Source organism: Pelodiscus sinensis, unplaced genomic scaffold (assembly GCF_049634645.1).
Source record: "Pelodiscus sinensis isolate JC-2024 unplaced genomic scaffold, ASM4963464v1 ctg37, whole genome shotgun sequence".
NCBI classification, from domain to species: Eukaryota; Metazoa; Chordata; order Testudines; family Trionychidae; genus Pelodiscus; species Pelodiscus sinensis.
Window position 1 is genome coordinate 792,340 of NW_027465869.1, and position 25,416 is coordinate 817,755.

At 51.4% G+C, this 25,416-nt stretch overlaps 2 protein-coding genes and 1 long non-coding RNA gene across 3 annotated transcripts in view; 2 read left to right on the forward strand and 1 right to left on the reverse strand.

Annotated features, from left to right (window-relative positions):
• The window catches only part of LOC142824070 (uncharacterized), a 408,405-nt gene that overhangs the window by 230,880 nt on the left and 152,109 nt on the right, over positions 1-25,416 (forward strand). Inside the window, exons 3-8 of the mRNA XM_075915810.1 lie at positions 5,486-5,581; positions 6,134-6,364; positions 6,671-6,693; positions 7,349-7,461; positions 8,023-8,082; positions 10,026-10,226. Coding sequence (XP_075771925.1) covers positions 5,486-5,581; positions 6,134-6,364; positions 6,671-6,693; positions 7,349-7,461; positions 8,023-8,082; positions 10,026-10,226 — 724 coding nt within the window. The remainder of the gene's footprint in view (positions 1-5,485; positions 5,582-6,133; positions 6,365-6,670; positions 6,694-7,348; positions 7,462-8,022; positions 8,083-10,025; positions 10,227-25,416) is intronic.
• Positions 635-2,244, forward strand: LOC102454524 (uncharacterized). The gene is made up of 2 exons (XR_012899103.1): positions 635-1,274; positions 1,771-2,244. It is a non-coding gene; the product is annotated as an uncharacterized LOC102454524 (long non-coding RNA).
• Positions 21,071-25,416, reverse strand: part of LOC142824071 (uncharacterized) — a 142,231-nt gene continuing 137,885 nt past the window's right edge. The window contains 1 exon segment of the mRNA XM_075915811.1: positions 21,071-25,415. Coding sequence (XP_075771926.1) covers positions 24,809-25,415 — 607 coding nt within the window. The 3' untranslated portion in view covers positions 21,071-24,808.

The window sequence follows — 25,416 nt, forward strand, 5'->3', positions numbered from 1 at the left end:
CGCAGGGGGGTGTCACGGTCACAGGGAGGTAGTGGGGGGGCTCGCAGGGGGGTGTCACGGTCACGGGGGGGTAGTGGGGGGGCTCGCAGGGGGGTGTCACGGTCACGGGGGGGTAGTGGGGGGGCTCGCAGGGGGGTGTCACGGTCACGGGGGGGTAGTGGGGGGGCTCGCAGGGGGGTGTCACGGTCACGGGGGGGTTGTGGGGGGGCTCGCAGGGGGGTGTCACGGTCACGGGGGGGTAGTGGGGGGGCTCGCAGGGGGGTGTCACGGTCACGGGGGGGTAGTGGGGGGGCTCGCAGGGGGGTGTCACGGTCACGGGGGGGTAGTGGGGGGGCTCGCAGGGGGGTGTCACGGTCACGGGGGGGTAGTGGGGGGGCTCGCAGGGGGGTGTCACGGTCACGGGGGGGTAGTGGGGGGGCTCGCAGGGGGGTGTCACGGTCACGGGGGGTAGTGGGGGGGCTCGCAGGGGGGTGTCACGGTCACGGGGGGGTTGTGGGGGGGCTCGCAGGGGGTGTCACGGTCGCAGGGGAGGTTGTGGGGGGGCTCGCAGGGGGTGTCACGGTCGCAGGCGGGGTTGTGGGGGGGGTCCCAGGAGCTGCCTGCCCCGGCCCCCCCCGCACGTGCCGGGCTCCGGGTCTGGGCGGGGGGCGGGGCCCGAGCTCGCGCGCTCCCGCCGCAGAGTCCCGAGCGGCGGGTCCGTCTCACGCGCCAGGAGCCGGGGCCCGTGACGTCGCTGTGGCTCCGCGCTCTGATTGGTTCATGGAGCCCCGGATCCGGCCCCCTTCCGAATCCCTCGCCCCCCGCCCTCAGTGTCTCTGGCGCAGCCCGTCACTCCCGGCGCTGCAGCTGGGCAGGGGAATCCCCGTCACCCGGGCGGGAGAGCAAGGGGCGGGGCAATTAACGTAATTGATGACGCCATACGGGGGCGGGGAAATCTCACGTCACTCGGGCCTGACAGCCGGGGGTTCGCTTGTCACTCGGGCTTCAGAGCAAGGGGCGGAGCAAAAACGTCACTGAGGGGAGCCCCTCGGTCTGAGCTAAGCCCTGGCGCTGGATTCTCATCGAAGTCATTGACCGCTGCGCATGCGCGGTCTGACCGCGCCCGCCCCATTCCCTGCGTTCCCGGCCGTGCTCAGGCCCCGCGCCGCGCGCCCTGAGGCGGGAGCCGTTGGGAGGGGCCGTTGGTGCCGTTACTCGCTGAGGGGCTGGCCGCAGCGCAGCGCAGCGCGAGGGAGCTGGGGGGAGGGGCTGCGACTCCCCGGCCTGCGCTGCGGGTGGGTCCGGCGCTGGGGATCGGCCCCCCTCGTGCTCTCGGCCCCTCCTGATGCTCCCGCCGGGCGGGGGGTGCGCGGGGGGACTGTGGGGGGCCTGGCTGGGCAGGGGGCTGAGGGGCTCAGGGGAGGCCCTGTGAGGGGGTAGGGGGGGGCCTGGCTGGGCAGCGGGCTGAGGGGCGCAGGGGAGGCCCTGTGAGGGGGCGGGGGGGGCCTGGCTGGGCAGGGGGCTGAGGGGTGCAGGGGAGGCCCTGTGAGGGGGCGGGGGGGGCCTGGCTGGGCAGGGGGCTGAGGGGCTCAGGGGAGGCCCTGTGAGGGGGCAGGGGGGGGCCTGGCTGGGCAGCGGGCTGAAGGGCTCAGGGGAGGCCCTGTGAGGGGGCAGGGGGGGGCCTGGCTGGGCAGCGGGCTGAGGGGCGCAGGGGAGGCCCTGTGAGGGGCGGGGGGGAGCGAAGCTTTTGGGGTTTTTTTGGTTTTTAATTTTGATTTTTTGTATTCTCAGTGCTGGTGCCTCAGACCCCCCCCCCCCCCCCCCCCGGGCCTGCCCCCCCATTGCCGAGCTCAGGACAGTGACACGGCCCCGGTCCCAGCCCAGCGGCAGCCATGGCTGCAGAGAGCCCCGTGGAAAGTGTCCGGGAGGAAGCGCCGCGTCCCGTCTGCCTGGAGGATTTCACAGCCCCTGTCACTCTGCAGTGTGGGCACAATTCCTGCCAGGCCCCCCTCAGCCCTCAGGGCAGAGACACTGAGCAGCAGGGACCCCTCCGGCCCAACCGGCAGCTGGCAAACGTGGTGGAACTAGCCAAGCCGCTGAGTTTCCAGGCAGCAAAGAGAGCAAGATGGGACGGGGTGTGCGGGGAGCACCAGGAGGCTCTGAAGCTGTTCTGTGAAGAGGATCAAACTCCCATCTGTGTGGTGTGTGACAGATCCTGGGATCTAACGATGGCGCCTGTACAGGAAGCTGCCCAGGAGTACAAGGTACAGAGTGGCTGTCCAGTGTGATGGGAAATAACATTGGGTTTTAATTACAGGCTAATTTCACTGACTGTTACCGGGCACAGGTGTGGCACAGCTCTGTAAAGCCTTCATGGTACAAGTGATGCTGTAAAAAGTAAACGCTCTGGCTTTGTGGCAACTTACATCAAGTCTTTACAGATACCTGATGTGGGAAATGTTTCTCTGAGGCTCTGAATCCTGAAACCCAGCCCTCACTGGTGGCAGAAGGGGTGTTTGCACAAGGGAAGTTGTTAACAATCAGAGAGGTTTAGATCACAGGAGCAACAGGCCACTCGGTCAGTGAGCTGCCTTGGGACTGGAGAAGAGGAGGTTACACGCTGTTACTGATTGGAGGAACAGGACTAATAATCTGGCATTTGCCTTATAGACCCGCAGTGGCATCTGGGCCCTGCACAACACCCAGCAAGGGAAAATCCCTGCCCTAACTGGTAGGAACCTAGCTCCCTGCCCCTCAGCATCACTGAACAGTGAAGTGTGGCCCTTATGAGGGAAAGATGCCTTGATAAAGCCCCAGGCCCCGCAGGGAGAGGAGGTTTCCCGCTAAGATGCTGAACTCCTGGGCTGCTCCATGAGGGGTTAAACTCTGATGCAGCAGCTGGCACTAGATGAGGTTGCTGGGCTGGATGCTGTGTGGGACCCCGAGCGCCTTCACTCCACCCATAGCAGGGTTTCAGGAAGCACAGGTCTATGCCAGGCAGAACTGGGATTCAACTGGATTGTAGCAAGAGTTCAAACTGGTTAACTGATGAGCTAATGGTTATTGGTGCCAGTTACTGGTTAAACTCCCCACTGTCCCAGCAGTGCCCGCTTGCCTCTGGCAGCTACTGTCAGTCTGCAGCTGCTGGGAGTTCCTATTGGCCAGCAGTTATTGTGGCTGCCCCCAGCAGACCTTGTGAGAGATCCCCGATACCAGGAGAGCCTATTTCTACCACCAACCCTGCCTGTCAGCAGGGTAAAAAATACTGTCATTGATAAAATTGTAATCGGTTACATGATTAGTATTCAGTATCAGAGGGGTAGCCGTGTTAGTCTGAATCTGCAAAAGCGGCAAAGACCCACTTCGTCAGATTCATGTAGTGGAAATTTCCAGAGGCAGGTATAAATATGCAGGCCAGAATCAGGCTGGAGATGACGAGGTGGTGATTAGTATTGTTAAGCATTTTTACCTGCCAAATCCCCAGCTGCAACGTTCTTTAGGAAGGTGCCACCACTGATCCGTTCTCAACCTTTACAGGTGTCCTCCTGCATCCTCAGAGTATGTCTACACCACAGCGTTAATTTGAGTTATCTTAATTCGAAATAGTTAATTCGAATTAAGCTAACTCGAATTAACGTGTGTACACACAAAATGCAGTCTGAATTAGCGTTTTGCTAATTTGAACTACTGCATCCACACTGAGTGGACACAGAATTGGATTTAAGGCTGGCTGGAACCAGGTCAGGGGTATCTTTGTGTGGCTGTTGCCTGAGGCTGAGGCTTGTGCTTAAGGGGACACACACATAACCCCCCTTCCCCCCCCCTCCCCAGGCAGCCAATGCTCAGGTGTCCCTGCTTGATTTCCTGCCTTGCTGCGGGACAGCAAAGCATTTGTGTCTCGGAGTGCTCTGGTTGCTCTCACTCAAGACACCCTGGCACTCTGCAACATGGAGCCAGAGCAGCCCCTGGGCACTCGGGTGCATCTTGTGGATGCGTTGCTGTCAGCCTGGCTGCACCTGCTGCAGGCTGCCATCCAGGACATACATTGGGGGGCTGTCAGTATCCAGGAGGCCCTGCGGGAGAGCATCCACCCTGAGGAGCACTCAGCCTCTCTGGTCTGCCCCACTGGGGGCTTGTGCCTCATTCCTCCCTCATGTCCTTCCGCTTACCCCTCCTTAACCCCCCTTCCTGATGTCCAATAAAATACCTGTATTTTCATGAACAAAAACTCTTTATTTAACAAAACTGGGGGGGATGAAACCCTGGTGAGAGTTGGGAAAGGAGGCTGGAGAGGGGAGGAGGGAGAGGGACACCTGGGAGGAAGGATCTGGAAGGGGAAGGCAAGGGGAAGAAGGGGGAGGAGAACCTCAGGGTTGGGGGGTCTTCCTGGCCCTCCTGTCTCCCAGCACTGCGTGTGGGGGGGCCGTGGCGTCCCCGAGGGGGCGGGAGGGGGAACAGGTGGCGGGGGAGGAAGAAGAAGCGGGGAGGGGGAGCAGGAGTCAGAGGAGGAGTGATAGCTGGGGCAGCCACAGGGGCTGGAGCGGCAGCCAGCACCAGTCTCTGCACCAGAGTCTACAGGTTGTCGTGGATGGCACGGCCCTGCTCCAGCAGCTCCTGCAAGCCCTCCTGCTGCAGGTCTTCCTCCACCCAGTGCTCCTGGCAGCAGACCTGCCTGACATATAGTGCCAGGTGCTGCCAGTGATACTCCTACAGGTGCCGGGTCATTCTGCTGGCCTGGGTGCGGGAGGCTGTCTTGGGCGGGGTGCTGCACCCTGCACTCGCAGCTGGTGCAGCTGTGGAGAAACAAGAGACCTGCTCAGTTATCCCTGGGGACACAGTGGGTGAAACCCTGCCCCGCTCTGCAAGCTGAAGACAGCAGGTCTCCGCACCATCATGTCCTGCTATCCCTGGGAGTGTGAGCTGGCCCAGGACTGCACCCGTCCCCCTGTGCTGTATATTGTGTGGGGGGGAGGAGGGGAGATGTGCCCTGCCTCTGCATAGAGGGAGCTTCTGGAGAGAGGGCATTGTGCAGTCTCTCTCCCCGGGGTCAGGAGCATGTCATGTGCCTTCATACATACATGCGTGTGGGTAACAGGCCAGGGCCCCTGTGTGGCACATGCACAGGTTGCTGCATGATCTGTGGTCAGCAAGGACCACATGCGCAGTCCCTAGGTTTCCCCCCCCACACACACATAAGGGGACAGTGATGGCACTCACATGTCGAGGCCTCCCTGGCCTCGGACGACACTGTCGACAAGCTTGCTGGGATAGCTCTGGGTGCCAGGTCGCACGGCAGGCTCCTTCCAGGCTGTGATTCCAAATTAACTTTGCTGTGTAGACATACCCTCAGTCTTCTCCTGTCTCTTTTTCTATGGACAAACCCACGTCCAGGGCTGAGTCCCTGCTGGACAAGGGCAGAGTTCCACAAAATTGGGACTCAAAGGCAGATAAATGGGCTCCCAACATCCGATGGGGTTTGCCCTCATGCTTATATCTGTTTCTTCAGGAAAAATTGGAGGCCCATTTGAAGGCTCTGAGGGAAGAGAGAGAAAAACTGCTGAGAAGGAAAACAACAGCAGAAGGAAAACGCCAGGAGTATCTGGTAGGTGCCTGTGGCTATGGACCAGCAGGGACTGGCATTGGGAGGGCTGTGTTAGGAGGCAGACTCCTGTGTGGCCTTGGTGAGGTTGGGCTTGTTTTGTGTTTCTCCTGGATCGTGGATTGCAGGGTGAGATCCATGTGTAGACAGGCCCTGAGCATCCATGTCAGCATGAGTTCATGTCCAGCCTTTGTGGCTTTCCCAAGTGAGCTGAATGTCCCCTGAAGGGCTGTCCGCTCACTTGGTGCATTAACATGTTTGCTTCTTTTTCCTCTCTGGGTATCTCTGTCAGGCTGGTGCTGAGTCCTGCCTCCTGCTGCTCTGGGTCTGAATTCCCAGAGCCCATGAATGACAGAAGATGTTGCCCATGACTGAGGGACATGGGTCAAAGGAGACGCTGGGAGAGACGCCTCTGCCGAGTAACCACAAAGTAGAGTCAAATGTCACACATTTTAGGTTTTTCCAAGAAATTCTTGCTGCTGCGCACTGTTCCCCATGAAAGAGCCCTGGGTTCCGTCCATGCCCCTCACCAGCCCTTTCCCTGTTTTCACACAGAAATGGACCCAAGCCAAGAGGCAGATGATTGTGGCTGAGTTTCAGCAGCTGCAGCAGTTCCTGGAGGAACAAGAGCGACTCCTGCTGGCCCAGCTGGAGAAGTTAGATGAGGAGATTGGGAGGTTCCAGACTGACACTATCAGGAAACTCTCCGTGCAGATTTCCTGCCTCAGCGAGCGGATCGGTGAGCTGGAGGGGACGTGTCAGAAGCCAGCAAGTGAATTCCTGCAGGTTAGACTGAGGGAGAAACGTCCCAGCTCCCCACACAGGGAAGGGAGGCTCCTGAATCACAGGTGCTGGGGTCTAGCCGTCAGATCTCAGTATAATACCTTGAGCATTGCTGCCATGTGAGTGACTCTTGTGCTTTGTAGAGTTGCAGGCACAGATCTATTAGAGATGGCAAAGCCCCATTCACTCAGTGGATCCATGTTCCTGGGGCCAGGGCAGGGCCTCTTCCCATGTTTGCAAAATCCCTTCTGTGAGGTCCCCTGTGTGTGTCCAATGGGGCTAAGATTCTTTTCTCTTTCTTTTTTCTAGGACGTCAGAAGCACCCTGAGTAGGTACGTGGTTCTCACTTCCCTCAAAGCGCAGGGAAAGGGCTTGGAACTGATGTTAGCACCACATCTCCCCAGGGCTCTCTGACTCGTTTAATTCTGAGGGTCTCATCCTCGCACTTTAGACTCTGGAATTCCCCATTCAGGGCACAGTCTGACCTCAGGTGTTTCCTAGAGCTGTCACCTCCCTGGGGACTGGCTGCTTCAGGACTGGGGTGGAACATGGGCCTGTCACTGCTGGGCACATTCAGCCCAGAGCAGCAGGGACCAAGAGTCTGTCCCACCTGAGGGCTGTTTGGAGACCTGTGTGGAAGGAGCTGGGGAGGGGGGAGCTGGTGTCTCACTGTAGTCCCTAGTGGACAGATTATTTCAGCCCTTCACCTGGGAACCTTCTGTCCCTCGATGCCTGGGCCAAGGAGTAAGTTGGCTACAGAGGCTCAATTCCCCTTTAGTCCCCCAGCCAGTCTCCCCAGACCAGAAGTGAAGAACAGCAGTGGGACCTTTCAGGGGAAGGTTGCATGGCCATGGGATGTGTTGACCCTGCTCTCAGGCTGGGAGAATTGGAGGAATTCTAACTCCAGGCCTGTTAGAGCTGAGACTTACTAGCCAGAACTTATCAACAGTAAACTAAATACAATCACATGGAATTGTTTCTGTCCAGGTGTGAGACGGGGCAATTCCAGCTGCCAGAGATTTCCCCTGAACTGGAAGAACAAGTCCGAGGTTTCTCCCAGAAAACGATTGCTCTGTCGGAGACTCTGAGGCAGTTCAAAGGTACCTGGAAGGGAGGGATGAGGGGAAAGTGGTTCAAGTATCTGAGACTATTGAATCTGGCCTCTGAAGCCAACCTTCCCCTGCCTCAGTTCCCACATGGAGAATGACGGCCCCATCACACTGCTCTCTTTAGAGACACTGAGCAAACAGACCCAACTGCTTGCAGAGAGAGCCAGGGGTTTGCAAACTCTGAACCTCCCATTCTGAGATCAAAATGGCTAAAGTTACTGTGATGGCCACATGTTCTGTCACCACAGCTCCAGGTTATGATAAGAGGCAGTAAGTGAATGAGAAACCAAGTGGGAGGGGGCGAGGAGGGAAGAGTAAATCTCATTTACAGCTTGTCTCTCCTGGGACAGGTGTGAGGCTGCAGGGATATTGGCTCCTTTGCTGGGAGGTGCCAGAGTGAGAGAGGAAATGAAAATTTCAGACTTTCATACTAAAAACCTGAGTGTGTGTGCATCTGGTCTCTGATACAATTGAAATGCAGAGTTCAAAGTGGGAACATTGTTATAAATAAGAGAACCTGGAATCTCACTCTCTTATTCCTTCCCCCACAAGACACTCTGCCCTCTGCACTGGAGAGAGGAAGATTAAAATCTCTGGGATCTTTCAGACAAGGTGAGTGTGCTGGTGGAGATTCTTTAAATGATGAGAAATTCCTCTGAAAACATCTTCATGTGATTGTTATTGAAGTTACCAACCAAACCCAGTGACCATGGTGCACACAGCCCTAAATCTCATACACTGATCAGTGAGGAGCCCCAGGGGCACTGCATGGGGACCTGCAGACACTTTGAGAAACACTGATCTACAAGGTGTGGTGCTAAAGGGGTGAAGTTAAAGCACAAAACGGACGGCACCATCAGGCTCAGATTTCACTGCTCAGTCAGTTTCAATATGGGGTTGGTTTCAAACAATAAATAGGCTGAAAGGCTGAGAGCTGACTGGCTTCCTTGGTATCAGTTTGCTTATGGCAAGAAACTGCTGGATACGCAAGGGCTCTTCAGTCTAGTGCAGGCCTGGGCAAAATACAGCCTATCTAGCTCGCCAGGTCATAGGATGCAGCCCACTGATGCTTGGCGAGCCATGGGCTAGTTCCAAGCTTGCCATTTCCCACATGCAAGCCACTTCACCAGAGGTGAAGTGGGAAGGCTACAGGCCCTGCTTCCACCCCCAGGACAATCTCATTGGCTGGTTTCTGACCAGAAAGGAAGCATGTGCTCCTTCCCCTGTGGCTCAGTTATTCACTCACCCACATGGCCCCACAGCCGGTGTGAGGGTTGAGCAGGCTCCCTGCCTGCCTCAGAGAGGTGCTTGGCTGCTGGTCAGGAATCACTCAGGTAAGTCTCCTGGCCAAAGCCTGCCTCTGGCACCCCAACTTCTCCTTTCCCCGTCTAATTCTCTGCCCCCCACTCCTGGCTCCCACTCCACATACCCAAACTCTTGGTTCTTTTCCTGCCTCCAAGTAACCCTCATCTCTTTATTTGTCCACTTAGCCGCTTCTCTAAATTAACTTTACTTTAAATATCTCATGAGTAGTTGCTAATCCAATGCCGTAAATCACACCTGCCTCCTTCACCCAAACTCCTTCCCAGATCCCTCTTTCCCTCCTGCATCCCAACCCCTTATGCAAAGCTCCCTTCTTCTCGCAATGTCCATCTCATACTCTCTATTTCCTGCTTAATGTCTTGGAAGAGTGCAGCTCTCAACCACTTTCCAAAATCTTGGTGTGCCCTCCCCCTCCCCCAATCAAAATGAATTGCCCACACCTGGTCTAGTGGATATAGTTCAATGAGAGCCAGTAACTGAAAGCTGCAGCCGGAGAATTTCAGGCTAGAGAGAAGGCACAACTATTTGATGGGTAAGAGGATTAGCTGCTGAAACAAATGAGCAAAATTCTCCATCGCTTTATGTCTTCCAATCAACAGTAGGCGACTTTCTAGAAAACGTGCTGTGGGGAAACAGCTTTGTGCCTGGGTAGCTGGGCTAAGTGTAATGGCTTGTGCCGCAGAGGGGACAGACTGCATGGCTCAAGATATCTTCTGATGCCAGGAATACATGAATTTTAAGGCCTCATCCTGCAAACACTCTCGGCACACGTGTAGTAATAATATGCATTTGAATGCTCATATGAACTTCCCTTCCTCTCTGTTATGGAGAGGATTTATAAAGTCTCTGTCAGATAAGAGATACCAAGTTTGGGCTGCAAATCAATCTATGAAGACTAAGGATTATAAATACAGCAGCCCAAATTAAATTAAACCTATGTCCATGTTCAGGCAGATGAATATGTGGCTTGTTAGCAGAAACACTGGGTGCTGAGAACTGAATCCCATTGTTGCAAGCAAAGTAATGTAACTCCAGCCAGGTATTGAGAGAAATAAATACAGTTTTCAGATCTAACTTCTGTGTGGTGTTTATGGAATAGCTAGACTCAATGTTTACCCAAAACTGCAGAGTCCAGCATGTTTTTCACCAGGGACAGAGTCTGGACAGAATTAGGGTGTGGAAAGGATTAAAGCCCCTTCTGAAATATCTCTGATTCCCCTTCTCCCCGCCAGGCTGCAGAACACCCATGTTTGACTCCAGCTCAGCCCCCGGCCTGCAGAGCCAGGGACAGGAAATATCCGTGGCGGAGCTGGTGAGCTTCGAGGAGGTGGCTGTGTATTTCTCTGAGGAGGAATGGGCTTTGCTGGACCCGGGCCAAAGAGCCCTCTTCAGGGATGTGATGCAGGAGAATTACGAGGCTGTGAGCTGGCTGGGTGAGGATTCCTGTCCCCTTGTGTAACAGAAGCTAGGTGGGCTCTGGAGCAGCTGGGTTGGGTTTGGTTCAGGGTCCCTCATTGCCTGAACCCCCAATATCAGCAGTATCGGCCCCAGTAATCCTGGCTCCTGTGTGAGAGGCGGTTCAGTGACATAATAGGGGTGCTGCTCTTCCCATAGCCAAGGTTTCATTATTGTTCCCACCATCTTATCCATGTCATGGCTTGGCTGGAGGTGTTAGTGGAAGGGCCTATGCAGGAACGGCAGGTACCAGAGTTGTGGGGCTGGGTGCAGCTGCTCTTAGTGTCTGCAGGGTCCCCTTGTGCTATTGTTCTGAGCCCCAGGAAGGAAGGTGTCAACTCAGAGTCCTTCCCTGCCTCTGGTAGATTCTGTGCAAGCCAGAGGGGCACCAAATGGCCACAAAAGGAGGGCTGCTGCTGCTGGCAGAGTCAAACCAAGGCTGTAGAAGGGGAGCTGAGCTGCAGGAGCATCTAGGAGCAGCAGAGAAGCAGCCCAGCCTGTCTCCAGCTTGGCTGGCCACAAGAATAGCCCGGCACTGCCCTGGCTGTCTGCAGGAATGACAACAGTTGTGAGCACCCAGGCACAGTCAGTCAGGATCAGGAATATGGAGCATAGGCTGGGCCTGAAGTGGTCAGCCAAGGATTCATTTTCCTGATCAAACAACTTCTCTTGCCTCCTCCTGGCTCAAGTAGAGCATCTGAGCCCAAGAGCAGGGCAAGTCCAGCCCCAAGGCCCAAGAGCTCTGTGGGTAGAGCCCATAGGGCTCTAGAGCTCTGCTGGATCCTTTCTCTCCCAGCCCTAGTGACCTCACCTGTGGCAGCTCAAATATGAGTCCTGGCTAGGGGTGTCTGTCAGGCCTGAAAGTCCCAGAGCTTTCCCCGTATGAGCAGTCCTGCCCAAGTATGGAACAGGCCCTAAGGGAGACTGAGTTGTATCCTGCAGAGTGAGGCAGAGCGCTCAGTTCCCCATGGGAGTCAGCTGGGCTATTCCCAATATGGTGGTGGGGTTGGGGGAGGATGGAATTAGGGTGTCCTAGAATCTTGAACCAGCCAGAGAACAGTCTCTGGAAGGTTAAGAAGGAGCCTGTCTGGGTAGGAGACTCAGATCCTGGCTTTGGAAGCAGGAATGGCACAGACCTTAATGAACAAGATCAGCACTTGGTTAATTGCTTCCCTGAATAGGATTTCCAGGCTTCAAAGCTCATGTGCTCTCTTGGGTGGAGCAAAGCGAAGAGCTGCAGATCCCGGATCTCCAAGGCTGTGAGGAAGGGGAGATCATCAGTGATACCCACACAGGTGAGAAATCAGCTAAACTGACTCAAACCAATGTCTGTGTTCTCATAGCAGATGTTTATTGTGTTTTCATCAAGTCTGACTGGCCCTTCAGCCTGTCTTCAACTCCAATCTGAGAGTGCTGGGTGGGGAAAGAGTTATGGGGGAGCAGGGTGAACTCAGTTTAGGATTATTGTATCTTTCCAGCCATTCTTTGGGTGTCTCCCCCATTTTCTGTTCACCATTCAGAATTTTTCTTTCAGCTCAGCACAGGGAATGACTCCTGTGTGGTTTCTCTGTCTATCCCAGCAGGTGATGGGATGCTGAATGAGAACAGTGAGAGGAATCTTCAGGAGGAAGGACCTGAGCGAATGGCTGCATGTGGGGTGTTAGTGGGAAGATCTGAAGGGCATGTTTCTCAGAGTCCTGAGCAAGAGGAAACCTGTATGAGTCAGCATAGCCTACAAAGGCAGCAGGGAAACCATCCAGGAGTGGGACAGGGTAAATCCAGTCACAGGAGCAGAAGGTTGAAAACAAACACAGAAACTGTTCAAAAGAAAATCCCTCATCAACATTCACCTTGTGCTTGCAGTGACTGTGCAACACTTATTAAACATGAAAGAGCCCAAACAGGAAAGAAACCCTTCAGCTGCTCTGACTATGGGAAAAGCTTCAATGACAGCTCACAGCTTGTTATCCATAGGAGAGCCCACACAGGAGAGAAACCCTTCAGCTGCTCTGACTGTGAGAAAAGCTTCAGTCGGAGGTCATACCTTGTTAGTCATAGGAGAGTCCACACAGGAGAGAAACCCTTCAGCTGCTCTGACTGTGGGAAAAGTTTCAGTCATAGGTCACACCTTGTTAGTCATAGGAGAGCCCACACAGGAGAGAAATCCTTCAACTGCTCTGACTTTGGGAAATGCTATAGAAAGAGTTCAAGTCTTGTTGCTTATAGTTGAACCCATGCAGGTGAGAAACCCTATAGCGGTGGTGAACAAAATTTTCTCTGTTGACACAATCCAGCCTACCTAAGGCTTTGATTTTGTCCACAAGGCAGTACCAGGCCCCACCTCCAAATGAGCATGTGCTGAGGGAGAAGGAGCTTAGCTCCACCCCCTCTTCATGCTGTGTAGCCACTAGAGAGGAGGCAGCGCTAGGCTGAGTTTTTGAAACACAACCTGAGGCCAACAGTAGAGGCACTACTGTCACTGCACTGCTGGCCTCCAGGGACACATGGCCATGTCAGGGGTGCCTCTGGGGCTGGTCCTGGGCTGCATGGCTACAGCAGCAGCACCTCCAGTCCTGGACTGAATGGGTGCAGCAGTGGTGCCTCCAGTGTCCGGGGCCGGTCTTGGTCTCTGTGGCTGCTGCAGGAGCAGAGCCTTCCTCCGGGGTGACCAGGACCATGTGGCTGGAGATTTTGCTGTAAGGGGGCCCAAAGCCAGGTAATATTTGCTGTCATCCCCTAGACACCCCCTCCCAATCTCCTCAATTCCCTTTCCCCCAGCAGCCAGCACCCCCAACTTGCTCTGACAGCCTCCTTTTTTCTTGTACCCTCTCTCCTGGCCACATACTGCACCTTACTCCTGGCCAGACTCCTGCCTCTTTCTGCATCCCAGATCCTTCCTCAGACTCCAACCCTTTCTTGAGGCCCCTGTCACATTATTGGATTTTAAGGTGAGCATGCAGATCACTGGTGTGATCACAGTGAACTGTTTGCCCCAAATTTGGTACAAAGTGGGCCATGTGAGGTGTCAAACAAAAGTTGATATTTTGCTGATTCTATGTATGGTATTCGTGTACAGGCAGTCCCCGGGTTACATGGATCCGACTGACATCGGATCCCTACTTACAAATGGGGTGAGGCAACCTCACACTAGCTGCTTCCCCCCAGCAGACCAGGGAGATGCGAAGCTAGCACCTGCCCCCAGCTGACCAGGGAGACGCGGAGCGGCTTTTCTCAGTAGACACCTCAGCTTGAGAATAAAGGACTGAGGGAAGTGAGGTGTGGGAGAATAAAACTGAGCTCTGGAGAAATGTTTGGCTAGAGTTTCCCCTACGATAAGTACCAGTTCCGACTTACATACAAATTCAACTTAAGAACAAACCTACAGTCCCTATCTTGTATGTAACCCGGGGACTGCCTGTACTTGTTTGGAGTTTGTATGGGGAGTTATGACTATGGGCTCTGCTGATGCTATGTATGGATTGCCTGTCATAAGGAAGGAATGTCCAATGGGTGACTATGCTAGTCAGTATGGCTCCAAGGACAATGGCTCTCCAGGTGGCCAATACACACCTGAGGAATACATGTGGAAAGTTGCAAAGCAGGCATGCCCCAGTAGCTGCTGGCTTATGAAACAGACAGGTCACTTGACCATATGATTATCTCCAGCTTGGGAGATACCAGAAATGAATATCAAATGCCATGGGGGGGGGCTCCATCTTGTCTTCAGTCTTGCTTCTTATCCCAGATGCAGCCTTGCTAAGGACAGAGACACAGGAAGGATTGCTGCCTCATCCTGACATACGGTGTACGCCAAAGACTTTTATGCTAGCAGTCTGTAACATCTCCGCTAAGATCCTGCATCAAGTATTTACTGATTGATGTACATAATGTATTCTCCTTATCAACCTTACTCTCAACCTTTTCTTTCTTTTATTAATAAATGTTTAGATTCTAAAGGATTGGTCCACTGTGATCTTGTGGGTAAGATCTAAAGTATAAATTGACCAGGAATTCATGGCTGGTTCTTTGGAACCAGGTGGATCTGTTCTGGGTTGGAGAGATTGGGCTCTATAACCCCGCACCTGTGTGTAAGCCCAGGGCTGATTGTGGCAAAGGAAGAGCTGGGGTATCTGAGGGGTTTTGCTCATGAGGCTTCCTGCAGGCTGGACTGGCAGATGAAGTGCTCAGTATGACTGGTTTGTGGCCTGTTTTGGAAAGGTCTCCAGTCAAGGGCTGTCAGCAGTCCTGGTTTTGAGCAATTTGCCCTGAGTGGATTCCCTCAGCAGTGCCCAGGCCTTGCCCGGCTCAGCCCATCATAGCCCTGCCCTCTCTAAACCTTCTGTAGGCTATCGTTGCTAATGGAAACTCACTGTTAATTACATAATTAGTCAAGCCATTTTGCTAGGGCTGCATGTGGAGAGTTGAATGTAAATTATTAAAGAGATTAAATCTTTTAAATTTCTCATGTTAGTTGATCAAACTTTATTGTAAATTAAGTAAAATATTTATGTCCAATACATACGAAGAAAATCAATGTTTTTATTTATTGCAGTGTTGGAGAACCTTTTTTGCATTGGGGGCCACTAACCCACAGAAAAATCAGTTGGCGAACACACAAGTGAGAAGCAAAAAACTCCTCCCCAAAGCCCCAGCCCTCAATGATGTGGCCCCCAACTAAGACACCTCACTCTTCTGGCATTCACAGGGTGAGGGGAAGAGACAGGGAGTGCTGAGATTCCGGGCTTCTCATAGTCCAGATTTACTTTCCTGGGGTTCCAGAGTTAGTGGATTTTGTGGCTCTCCTTAGGCTCTAGGGTGGAAACAAAAATGTGCCAACCTGAATCTGCACTAGGCTAGTGCTGTGTGTGTGTGCGCCATGTAGCTTCCTGCAGTGCTGCGGACAATGTCCAGGTCCTGTAATCACTCTCCAACATACCTGAGGAAGGTCTCCAAGAAGCCCTGGGCATTGGGTTCCTGCAGAGCCTAGAAGGTAGCCTGCAGGCAGTGCTGCATCAGTAGTAAATGCCTTGATAAGTTTAATCACCGTATTGTTTTGACATATGCCCCACCCCTCCCTTAGGCCTTGCTCCTAACCCCACTCCCTTCCACCACCAGTGTTACCAAAAGACAGACAACGTAGAGGGCCACGAGTCTTACATGTGTAACGTCCTGTCTCCAGAATAGGGGGAAGACTATCCATTTTACAATTTTGAATATATGCAAGAAACGGGTACATGTGGCAAATTGTTTATGCCTTCCGCTTTGTGACAAAGTCCCTTGTTAACTCCTGCTGGGTTCTGTGCTTTTTGACAGTTTCTTGTGTGCCTCAGAGACTCAAGCTACAGAAGTTGTCCATTTGATCTTATTTTCAAAAACGTTTTAGTGTCTACACAGCACTAAATATCAAAATAACCTGCTATTCTGAAATGTCCCTTATGCCTCATGGAATGAGATTCACAGGGACATTGGAATAGTGAGCCCATTGCATTTCAAAATCGGGGGCACTGTTAACCCACAGGATAGTTATTATTACAGGGGTCTCCGTACCCCGAAATTGTACTGCAGAATTGTGGTTACCTTACAGGCCTATAGCAGGGGGCAGGTTTGATGCTGAATTTTCAGCCTTCTGCTCTTGGGAGACTCTGTTGCTGTCTGCAGCCATGGGCATCTCTAGTGCCCCCACCCGTCACAGATTGCCAGACAAGAGACAGAGCTGCAAGGGGGGCAGGTGTTTTCAGACTTACAGTAGAGGGCACAAATTTCTCTCTAGGGAGCCTGCAGGAAAGGAAGCCAAAGAAGATGGATTTTGAGGGGTTTGTAGCAACCAGTCTAGCCTCATCAGGTCCCCCTGAGATGTGACCTCAGATTGCAGGATTCAGAGTCCTGAGTGCTGCCCCTTACACCACAGGATCTACGCAAGACACCTGTGACTCAGCTTGGCCAGACTGGAGCCCGGGACCATGCCTACTGGGACCAGCTTTGCTTGTTTTCCTTCCACCCAGGACCCCTTCTTCTCCTCCTGGGCTGCAAGGAGCCTCCCTGGGATGCCCAGAGACAAACACAGGACTCTGCCTCTCCGCAGCCAGCCCCACCCCACAGGACTTGGCAGAACAAAGGGGAGGGGGCTCTGCTCACCCCACTGAGTCCCACTGAAATGCTGAGCTTTTGTCCTGCCCCCCTCAGCTTGGCTTCCCCCCTCCTCCCCATTTCTGCCTTGCTTCCTCCTTAGGCAAATCATACAAGGAAGGCAGCAAGAGGAACCAGCCCCATGCACCAACCTCCCAGGGCAGGGGAGGCGAAGCTACAAGCCTCCAGCAGGTTCCTGGCCTAACCATCTTACTTCCCTAGGCTGGCACAAAAGTGCATTCTCATCTGATGTCTCCCCCCCCCCCCCCCCCCCCAATCACATAAGAGTTGGGCTTATCCCAGGGAGAGGGCCAGGTAGCAGAATCTGCACTTACCTGGGCACCAGTCTGTGTTTCTGCCTGGCTTTGAATCAGGGATCTTTTGCATGTTAGGCAAAAGTGATAACCACTACACCAGAGAAGCACATCTTGCTGGTGGAAATTGGCTGACTATTCTGTTCCTAGCTCTTTCCAACACCCTGCTCTGCAGGGGAGGGGAATGCACCTTGTGAACACTCCACCTCTTGTTCTCATGGAAGCCACTAACCCGAGCTGCGAGCTCCTCCTTTCCTCACCAGTCCCTTGAGATTTGTAGCTCAAAGCTGGAGCAGCTGTGGAAGGAGGTGAAACTACAGAAGCTGATGGGACAATCAGCTGGCAGAGGGTTATTTTTTCCCCTCGCTGGGGCTGATGTGGCTAGAACTGAGGAGAAGAAAATCCTCTTCCCTTCTCAGGGGATAGGAACTGCAGCTTCTCCTCTCTTTGGTTCTACTGAAGTTGGACCCCAGGACTAGACTATTTCTTTCTAAAACCCTGGTGAAAGCTGAGGGTGAATTGCTTATAGTCTGAGAATGTGAGTTAAGGAAGGGCATCAACCAGCATGGGGCTTGAACCCATGACCCTGAGATTAAGAGCCTCATGCTCTAGCCACTGAGCTAGCCAAAAAGTGTGCAAGTGGCCTTCTCATAGCCAAGCACAGTGTAGCAGGAGCCAAATAGTCTCAACTGCCTGACTCAAGGCTCTTTCTTGCTCATAATGTGGGGTTCTGGTCTGTGGGGAGGGTCGAGCTCAAACCCCACTCCTGACACACGCACTTCTTTCCCCACAAGGAACAGCCTCATTTTCATCTCTCCAGTGAGAGGAGAAGGGCCCCAGAGTCTCCCAGCAGGGCTCTGGCCTGTTCTCTGCAAAATGTCCAAGCTGTTTCATTTTCTGCAGGAACGAGTGGGATCCATGCACCCTGTTCCCCAGTGACAAGTGTGTGTCCTGTCCTCTCCCCCCTTTCCACAGACACAGCAGGCCAGGGGGCTATGATCCTCCAGTGGCTCCTTCCTACTTGACCTCCCACAAAGCTGGAGTGAAAAGCTGCTGGCAGGAGTACTGACTGAAGGAAGGTTGCAGGTGGAGCACAATAAACTTAACTGGAGAAGTGCTGCCTTTACAGGCCAGAGGTAGCAGGATTCACTCCCATCTTCTCCTGCCTGCGCCTTGGTGCTGAGGGACCGGCCCCTTTCCTGCTGCCCCAACTCTTATTCCCACAATGCACTTTGTGCAGGGGCCATTGGTTTTTGTGCCAAGGTACATGGCTGGGAGCCAGGACTCAGGGCCCTTCCCCAAATACACAAATCCCCCCCTCCGACCTGCTCACACTGTCTGGCTGCCTCCAGCATGGGCTAAGCTCAGGGGCCAGGTGGGTGACCTGCCTTGCAACTGTAATATCATCAGACCCCTCCCACCCGCCCGCTTTGTCTGGCAACAGTGCTCCAGTGGGCCTCAGACACCCAGCAAGAGGAAAAAAAACATGTTTTTAAAACCTCAGTGCATGGAAGACAAAGCACCAAGATTTCACAGTACCCAACCCAACCCCAGCAAGTCCCACTCAGATCTGAGCTCAGATTACAGGATTCAGAGCCCTGAGTGCTGCCCCTTACACCATTGGACCTGGGCAGCTAGTACTCTTAGTTCTCAGGCTGGCCTCTGTTTTCCTGGCTTCCCGCCAGCTGCTTCATCTCTCAGGACTGCTGCTTTCAGGACAATTCCCTTGTTAGAACCAGTCACACTCTGGGGTCCGTGAGGATCCATCCCGCATGAAATGTGTGTTACACAAAAGTCTCTTGTTCCTGGCCCAGTTCCCAACACTGGATGCAAACGCATGGTTGCTATGGGGGTGTAGCAAGTGCCCCTTTACATAGTGGATTATTTTTAATTAAACATTTGCATCTCCATTTGTGTCACATTTTGGATTTCTATTAAACAGGGATTCTTAAAATGACCACAAACCCCTAATGTGTTCCTGCGCCAATGCATATAAACCAGGCAAACCCAGCCCTCAGCTGGAACCAGTTCAAACCCGCTGTGTGTTTGGTTTCTGTTTCCGTCCATTCCACAAGGGAGAGATCTGGATGCCCATTGGCAAACCACAGAGCTATTACTAGTCACCCAGCTGTTTGGCAGACAGTATTTAAGGGCAATACACTCAAGTGAAGTACTGGGGTTTTGTGTTCAATCCTACTCTAAAACAGTGATTTATACTTGCTTTACCTTTACAATTAACTTATAAAGCTGGAGTTCCAGCCCAGAGGCCAGTGAGGAAGGGAGCAGTTAAAATGCTCCTTTATGTCTTCTCTCCTCAAAAATCCACCCTCCTTTCTTACGCATCTGCCGCTGTGCCAGGCTCCCTCAAGCAGAGGGAGAAATGGGGCGATAACCTGATGTAGATATGAAATGCTGATGACCCTGACTCCATTTAGTGGCTCCGTCATAACGTAACCTAAACACGGTTGTAACATTTCTTTTTAATGAGGTAGAACAATTAAACCGAACACCCTCACCCAGGGGAGATGCAGAGAGCAGAAGTTTCCTGCCTCCCTCAGCTTGTCTGGCTTCTCGGCTCCTTTCTTGCCTCTCTTTCCCAGCTGAGCTGACCGAGGGGCTGAAAGGGACTGCCGCTGCTGCTGGCAGGGAAGAAGATGGGCAACAAGACTCTGGAAGCAAGAGGGGTCAAGGGTCCAAACCTCTCTGTACCAGTCTGCCTGGAATCCTGGCCACCCCAGCATTCACTCTGATGAGGCCATAATATGCGAGAGGGAGTTTTGACTAGTCCCCGTCTCTCAGCTGCAATCCCAACTCCCACAGGGTTCACTAGAAGGGTACAGCCTGGTAGGGCCTGAAAACCACTGCTCTAGGTGAAGTTTGAACTCACAAGCTCAGCCTGTTTTCTATGACTATTACTTTATAGGTACTGGACACTGACCCATTGCACCACTGGAGCACTTTCTCCAAAGTCCTCAGATTGTGAAAGTCAAGAAGCACAAAGTGGAATTGAAGCAAAGGGGGCAAGAAGATCAGTTCTCAAGGTTTTCCAACAAACCAACATCTCACCAGCAGATCCCACAGAGATTTGAACTCAGCTTGTAGGATTCAAAGTCCTGACTGCTGCCCCCTTACGCCATAGGACCATCACTCTGTTACATACATGAGTTTCTCAGCTGGCATCTGATCCTCTGATCTCCCTTTTTTTCCATTCAGCTGCTTCAACTCTCCAGACCCTGCCCCATCTGTATGTGGCCTCATGGAAACTATCTGGCTCCCTCTCCAGCAGAGGAAGGAGAAATGTTGCCATGTGTTACACATGTTGGCACTGTACAGACATCGTCCCAGTATCCTCCTGCCCTGAGCTCCATGGGACAGAGAGAAGCTCCAAGAGATGGCTCCCCTGGGATCATGTCTCACATGGATCCAAAGGCTGGGGGCTCCCAGATCCACCCTACAGATGGGAATGCTAGTTCCTAGAAGCTCCCACCTAGAAACCCGTGAGTGAGGGTTCACAAAGAACGTGGGGGAAGAGTAGTTGCAGAGGTTTTTGGGTGGGAGAGTGCAGCTTCTTGGCTGTTGAGATAAGTTCAAGAGCAGCAAAGGGAGAGGAGGGGAAGTGGCTGCCAGACACTCTGCATGGCCCCAGGAACTGTACCAAGAGCTGTCCTTGTGTTTCTTGCTTTAAAGTGTTGCTTCTCAGCCATTTGGCTAAGATCAAGCACTTCCCATGTCTCGGAAAGGACGAAAAGTAGTGAGAGACAACATATACCTCCCCACATTATATTAGATGGGAATCAAACCCAGGTTAACTGCTTGGAAGGCAACTGTGCGCACCCCTATACCACCAATCCTTGTGCTTAGCATGGCTGTGAAAATTAGTGAGGGAAGTCCATGTCTGCCATGACATGCTGGAGGCAAAAGGGTGCCCGTGTGGTTTGGGTAAAGCATAACTTCTTGCCCGATTGGCAAAGATCAGGGCTACGTCTACACTGGCCCCTTTTCCGGAAGGGGCATGTAAATTTCACCAGTCGTCGTAGGGAAATCCGCGGGGGATTTAAATATCCCCCGCGGCATTTAAATAAAAATGTCCGCCGCTTTTTTCCGGCTTTTAAAAAAGCCGGAAAAGAGCGTCTACACTGGCCCCGATCCTCCGGAAAAAGTGCCCTTTTCCGGAGGGTCTTATTCCTACTTTGAAGACCCTTTGGGTCTTTGAAGTAGGAATAAGACCCTCCGGAAAAGGGCACTTTTTCCGGAGGATCGGGGCCAGTGTAGACGCTCTTTTCCGGCTTTTTTAAAAGCCGGAAAAAAGCGGCGGACATTTTTATTTAAATGCCGCGGGGGATATTTAAATCCCCCGCGGATTTCCCTACGACGACTGGTGAAATTTACATGCCCCTTCCGGAAAAGGGGCCAGTGTAGACGAGCCCCCTGAGTGGTGATGTTGGGGTAGTAGCAGCACTGTATTCTCTGTGGTGTGAGGAATTGGGTGGCAGAGGAGTCCCAGAGGTTTCTGGGTGGGTGAGTACAGATTCTCAGCTCTTGGGCTGGGTTCAAGAGCAGCAAAGGGAGAGACAGGGAAGTGGCTGCTGGACACGCTGTGTGGCCCAGGGATAAGGACCAACAGCTGTCTTCATATTTTTTGCCATAAAGCCTTGTTTCTTGGCTGTTTGGCTAAGATAAGAACATAAGAACGGCCATACTGGGTCAGACCAAAGGTCCATCTAGCCCAGTATCCTGTCTACCAACAGTGGCCAGCACCAGGTGCCCCAGAGAGGGTGGACCGAAGACAATGATCAAGCGATTTGTCTCCTGCCATCCCTCTCCAGCCTCTGACAAACAGAGGCCAAGGACACCATTTTATCCCCTGGCTAATAGCCTTTTATGGACCTAACCTCCATGAATTTATCCAGCTTCTCTTTAAACTCTATTATAGTCCTAGCCTTCACAGCCTCCTCTGGCAAGGAGTTCCACAGGTTGACAACACGCTGTGTGAAGAACTTCCTTTTATTAGTTTTAAACCTGCTACCCATTAATTTCATTTGGTGTCCTCTAGTTCTGCTATTTACGGAACTAATAAATAACTTTTCTTTGTCTGCCCTCTCCACACCACTCATGATTTTATAGACCTCTATCATATCACCCCTCAGTCTCCTCTTTTCTAAACTGAAAAGTCCCAGTCGCTTTAACCTCTCCTCATATGGGACCCGTTCCAAACCCCTAATCATTTTAGTTGCCCTTTTCTGAACCCTTTCCAAGGCCAAAATATCTTTTTTGAGGTGAGGAGACCACATCTGTACACAGTATTCAAGATGTGGGCGGCCCATAGTTTTATACAGGGACAATAAGATATTCAGGGTCTTATTTTCTATCCCGTTCCTAATAATTCCTAGCATCCTATTTGCCTTTTTGCCCGCTGCTGCACACTGCATGGAAGTTTTCAGAGAACTGTCCACGATAACTCCAAGATCTCTTTCCTGATTTGTCGTAACCAAATTAGCCCCCAACATACTGTACGTATAGTTGGGGTTATTTTTCCCGATGTGCATTACTTTACACTTATCCACATTAAATTTCATTTGCCTTTTTGTTGCCCAATCACTCAGTTTGGTGAGATCTTCTTGGAGTCCCTCACAGTCTGCTTCTGTCTTGACTATCCTAAACAGTTTTGTATCATCTCCAAACTTTACTACCTCACTGCTTACCCCTTTCTCCAGATCATTTATGAATAAGTTGAAAAGGACTGGTCCCAGGACTGACCCTTAGGGGACACCACTAGTTACCCCTCTCCAATCTGAAAATTTACCATTTATTCCTACCCTTTGTTTCCTGTCTTTTAACCAGTTCTCAATCCAAGAAAGGACCTTCCCTCTTATCCCATGGCTATGTAATTTACACAAGAGCCTTTGATGAGGGACCTTGTCAAAGGCTTTCTGAAAATCCAAGTATACTATATCTACTGGATCCCCCTTGTCTGCATGTTTGTTAACCCCTTCAAAGAACTCTAATAGATTAGTAAGACAGGATTTCCCTTTACAGAAACCATGTTGACTTTTGTCCAACAAATTATGTTCTTGTACGTGCTTCACAATTTTATTCTTCACTATTGTTTCGACTAATTTGCCCAGTACTGAAGTTAGACTTACCGGTTTGTAATTGCCAGGATTGCCTCTAGAGCCTTTTTAAAATATTGGTGTCACGTTGGCTACCTTCCAGTCATTAGGTACGGAAGCCGATTTAAAGGATAAGTTAGTATCCACAGATAATAGCTCAGCAATTTCCCATTTGAGTTCTTTTAGAACCCTTGGATGAATGCCATCCGGTCCCGGAGATTTGTTAACATTAAATTTTTCTATTTGTTCCAAAACCTCCTCTAATGACACTTCAATCCGGGACAGTTCCTCTGATTCATCACCCACAAAGGAAGGTGCAGATTCAGGAATCTCCCCAATGTCCTCAGCCGTGAAGACTGAAGCAAAGAAATCATTTAGTTTCTCTGCAATGGCTTTATCGTCCTTGATTGCTCCTTTTTTAGCTCGATCATCTAGGGGACCCACAGGTTTTATAGCAGGCTTCCTGCTTCCAATGTACTTAAAAAACATTTTATTTCTTTTTGAGTTTTTGGCTAGCTGTTCCTCAAAATCTTTTTTTGCTTTTCTTATTACATTTTTACCCTTGATTTGATAGTGTTTATGTTCCTTTCTATTTATCTCACTAGGATTGAACTTTCACTTCTGAAAATATACCTTTTTGTCCCTCACTGCTTCTTTTACATGGTGGTTAAGCCACGGTGACACTTTTTTAGGTCTCTTGCTATGTTTTTTAATTTGGGGTATACATTTAAGTTGGGCCTCTATTATGGTGTCTTTAAAAAGTTTCCATGCAGCTTTCAGGGATTTGGCTCTAGTCACTGTGCCTTTTAATTTCTGTTTAACTAACCTCCTCATTTTTGTGTAATTCCCCATTTTGAAATTAAATGTCGGGGTGCTGGACTGCTGAGGTGTTTTTCCCACCACAGGAAAGTTGAATGTTATTATATTATGGTCACTATTCCCAAGCGGTCCTGTAACGGTTATTTCCTGGACCTGATCCTGCACTCCACTCAGGACTAAATCGTGAATTGCCTCTCCCCTTGTGGGTTCCTGCACCAGCTGCTCCAAGAATCAGTCATTTAAGCCATTGAGAAATTTTCTCTCTGCTTCTCTTCCTGAGGTGACATGTATCCAGTCAATATGGGGGTAGTTAAAATCTCCCATTATTATAGAGTTCTTTATTTTGGTAGCCTCTCTAATCTCCCTCAGCATTTCAATGTCAGTATCGCTGTCCTGGTCAATTGGTCGGTAATATATCCCTACTGCTAATTTCTTATTATTGGAGCATAGAATTACTATCCATAGCGATTCTATTCAACATGTTGATTCACTTAATATTTTTATTTCATTTGATTCTACATTATCTTTCACATATATTGCCACTCCGCCACCCACCTGGACTGCTCTATCCTTTCTACATATTTTATATCCCAGTATGATTGTGTCCCACAGATTTTCCTCATTCCACCAGGTTTCAGTGATGCCTATTATGTCAATCTCCTCCTTTAATACGAGGTACTCTAGTTCACCCATCTTATTAGTCAGACTCCTAGCATTTGTGTACAAGCACTTTAAAAATTTGCCACTGCATATTTGTTTGCCCTTCCCTGATGCACTGAATTCTTTTGTATGTGGTTATTTGTCTACTCTGGCCCATGGTTTGCCCTCTCCTCTCTTCTCTCTCTGACTACAACTTAGAGAGTCTCTATCAATGGATTCTCCTCTAAGAGAAGTCTCCCTCCGATTCACATGCATCTCCACACCAATCAGCTTTCCGAAACTTTTCTTGCACAAAAGGCCAGTGTGGACAGGCAACATGAATTTCTTGCGCAAGAAGCCCCATGGCTAAAATGGCACATCTTTTACACAAAGGCACATGCCAGTGTAGACGTTCTCTTGCTCAAATACACTAATGTAAAAACTCATGTAAAAGAGTATTTGCGCAAAATCTTGCCAATACACATTGGCAGTAGCCAATTACTCTAATGCAGGGGGTAAGGAATGGTGCCCCTGGCCTCTGTTTGTCAAAGGCTAGGAGACAAATTGCCTCATTATGATCTTTGGTCTACCCCCTCTGGGGCACCTGGTACTGGCCACTGTCGAAAAAAAGGATACTAGGCTAGGTGGACCTTTGGTCTGACCCAGTATGGCTGTTTTTATGTTAAAGTTAGACCTGTGTTTGAAGCCTTTTCTGCAATCAGAGCTGTTATGAGGTGATTCTCTTGTATGTTTTATCTGATGGTTAGTAGGGCTGGAGCACCAACTAAATCTTTCCCTGCAGTCAGAGCAGGTGAAGGGTCTCTCTCATGTGTGGGTTCTCCTATGTATAACTAGGTGTGAGCTTCTACTGGAGCTTTTCCCACAGTCAGAGCAGGTAAAGGGTTTCTCTCCTATGTGGGTTCTTCTATGTCTACCAAGCACTGACTTCTGACTGAAGCGTCGCCCGCAGTCAAAGCAATTGAAAGGTTTCTCTCCTGTGTGAGTTCTCCTATGTTTAACAAGGTCTGATCTCTCCATAAAGCTTTTCCCACAGTCAGAGCAATTGAAAGGTTTCTCTCCTGTGTGGGTTCTCCTATGTCTAACAAGGTTTGAGTTCTTCCTGAAGCTTTTCCCACAGTCAGAGCAATTGAAAGGTTTCT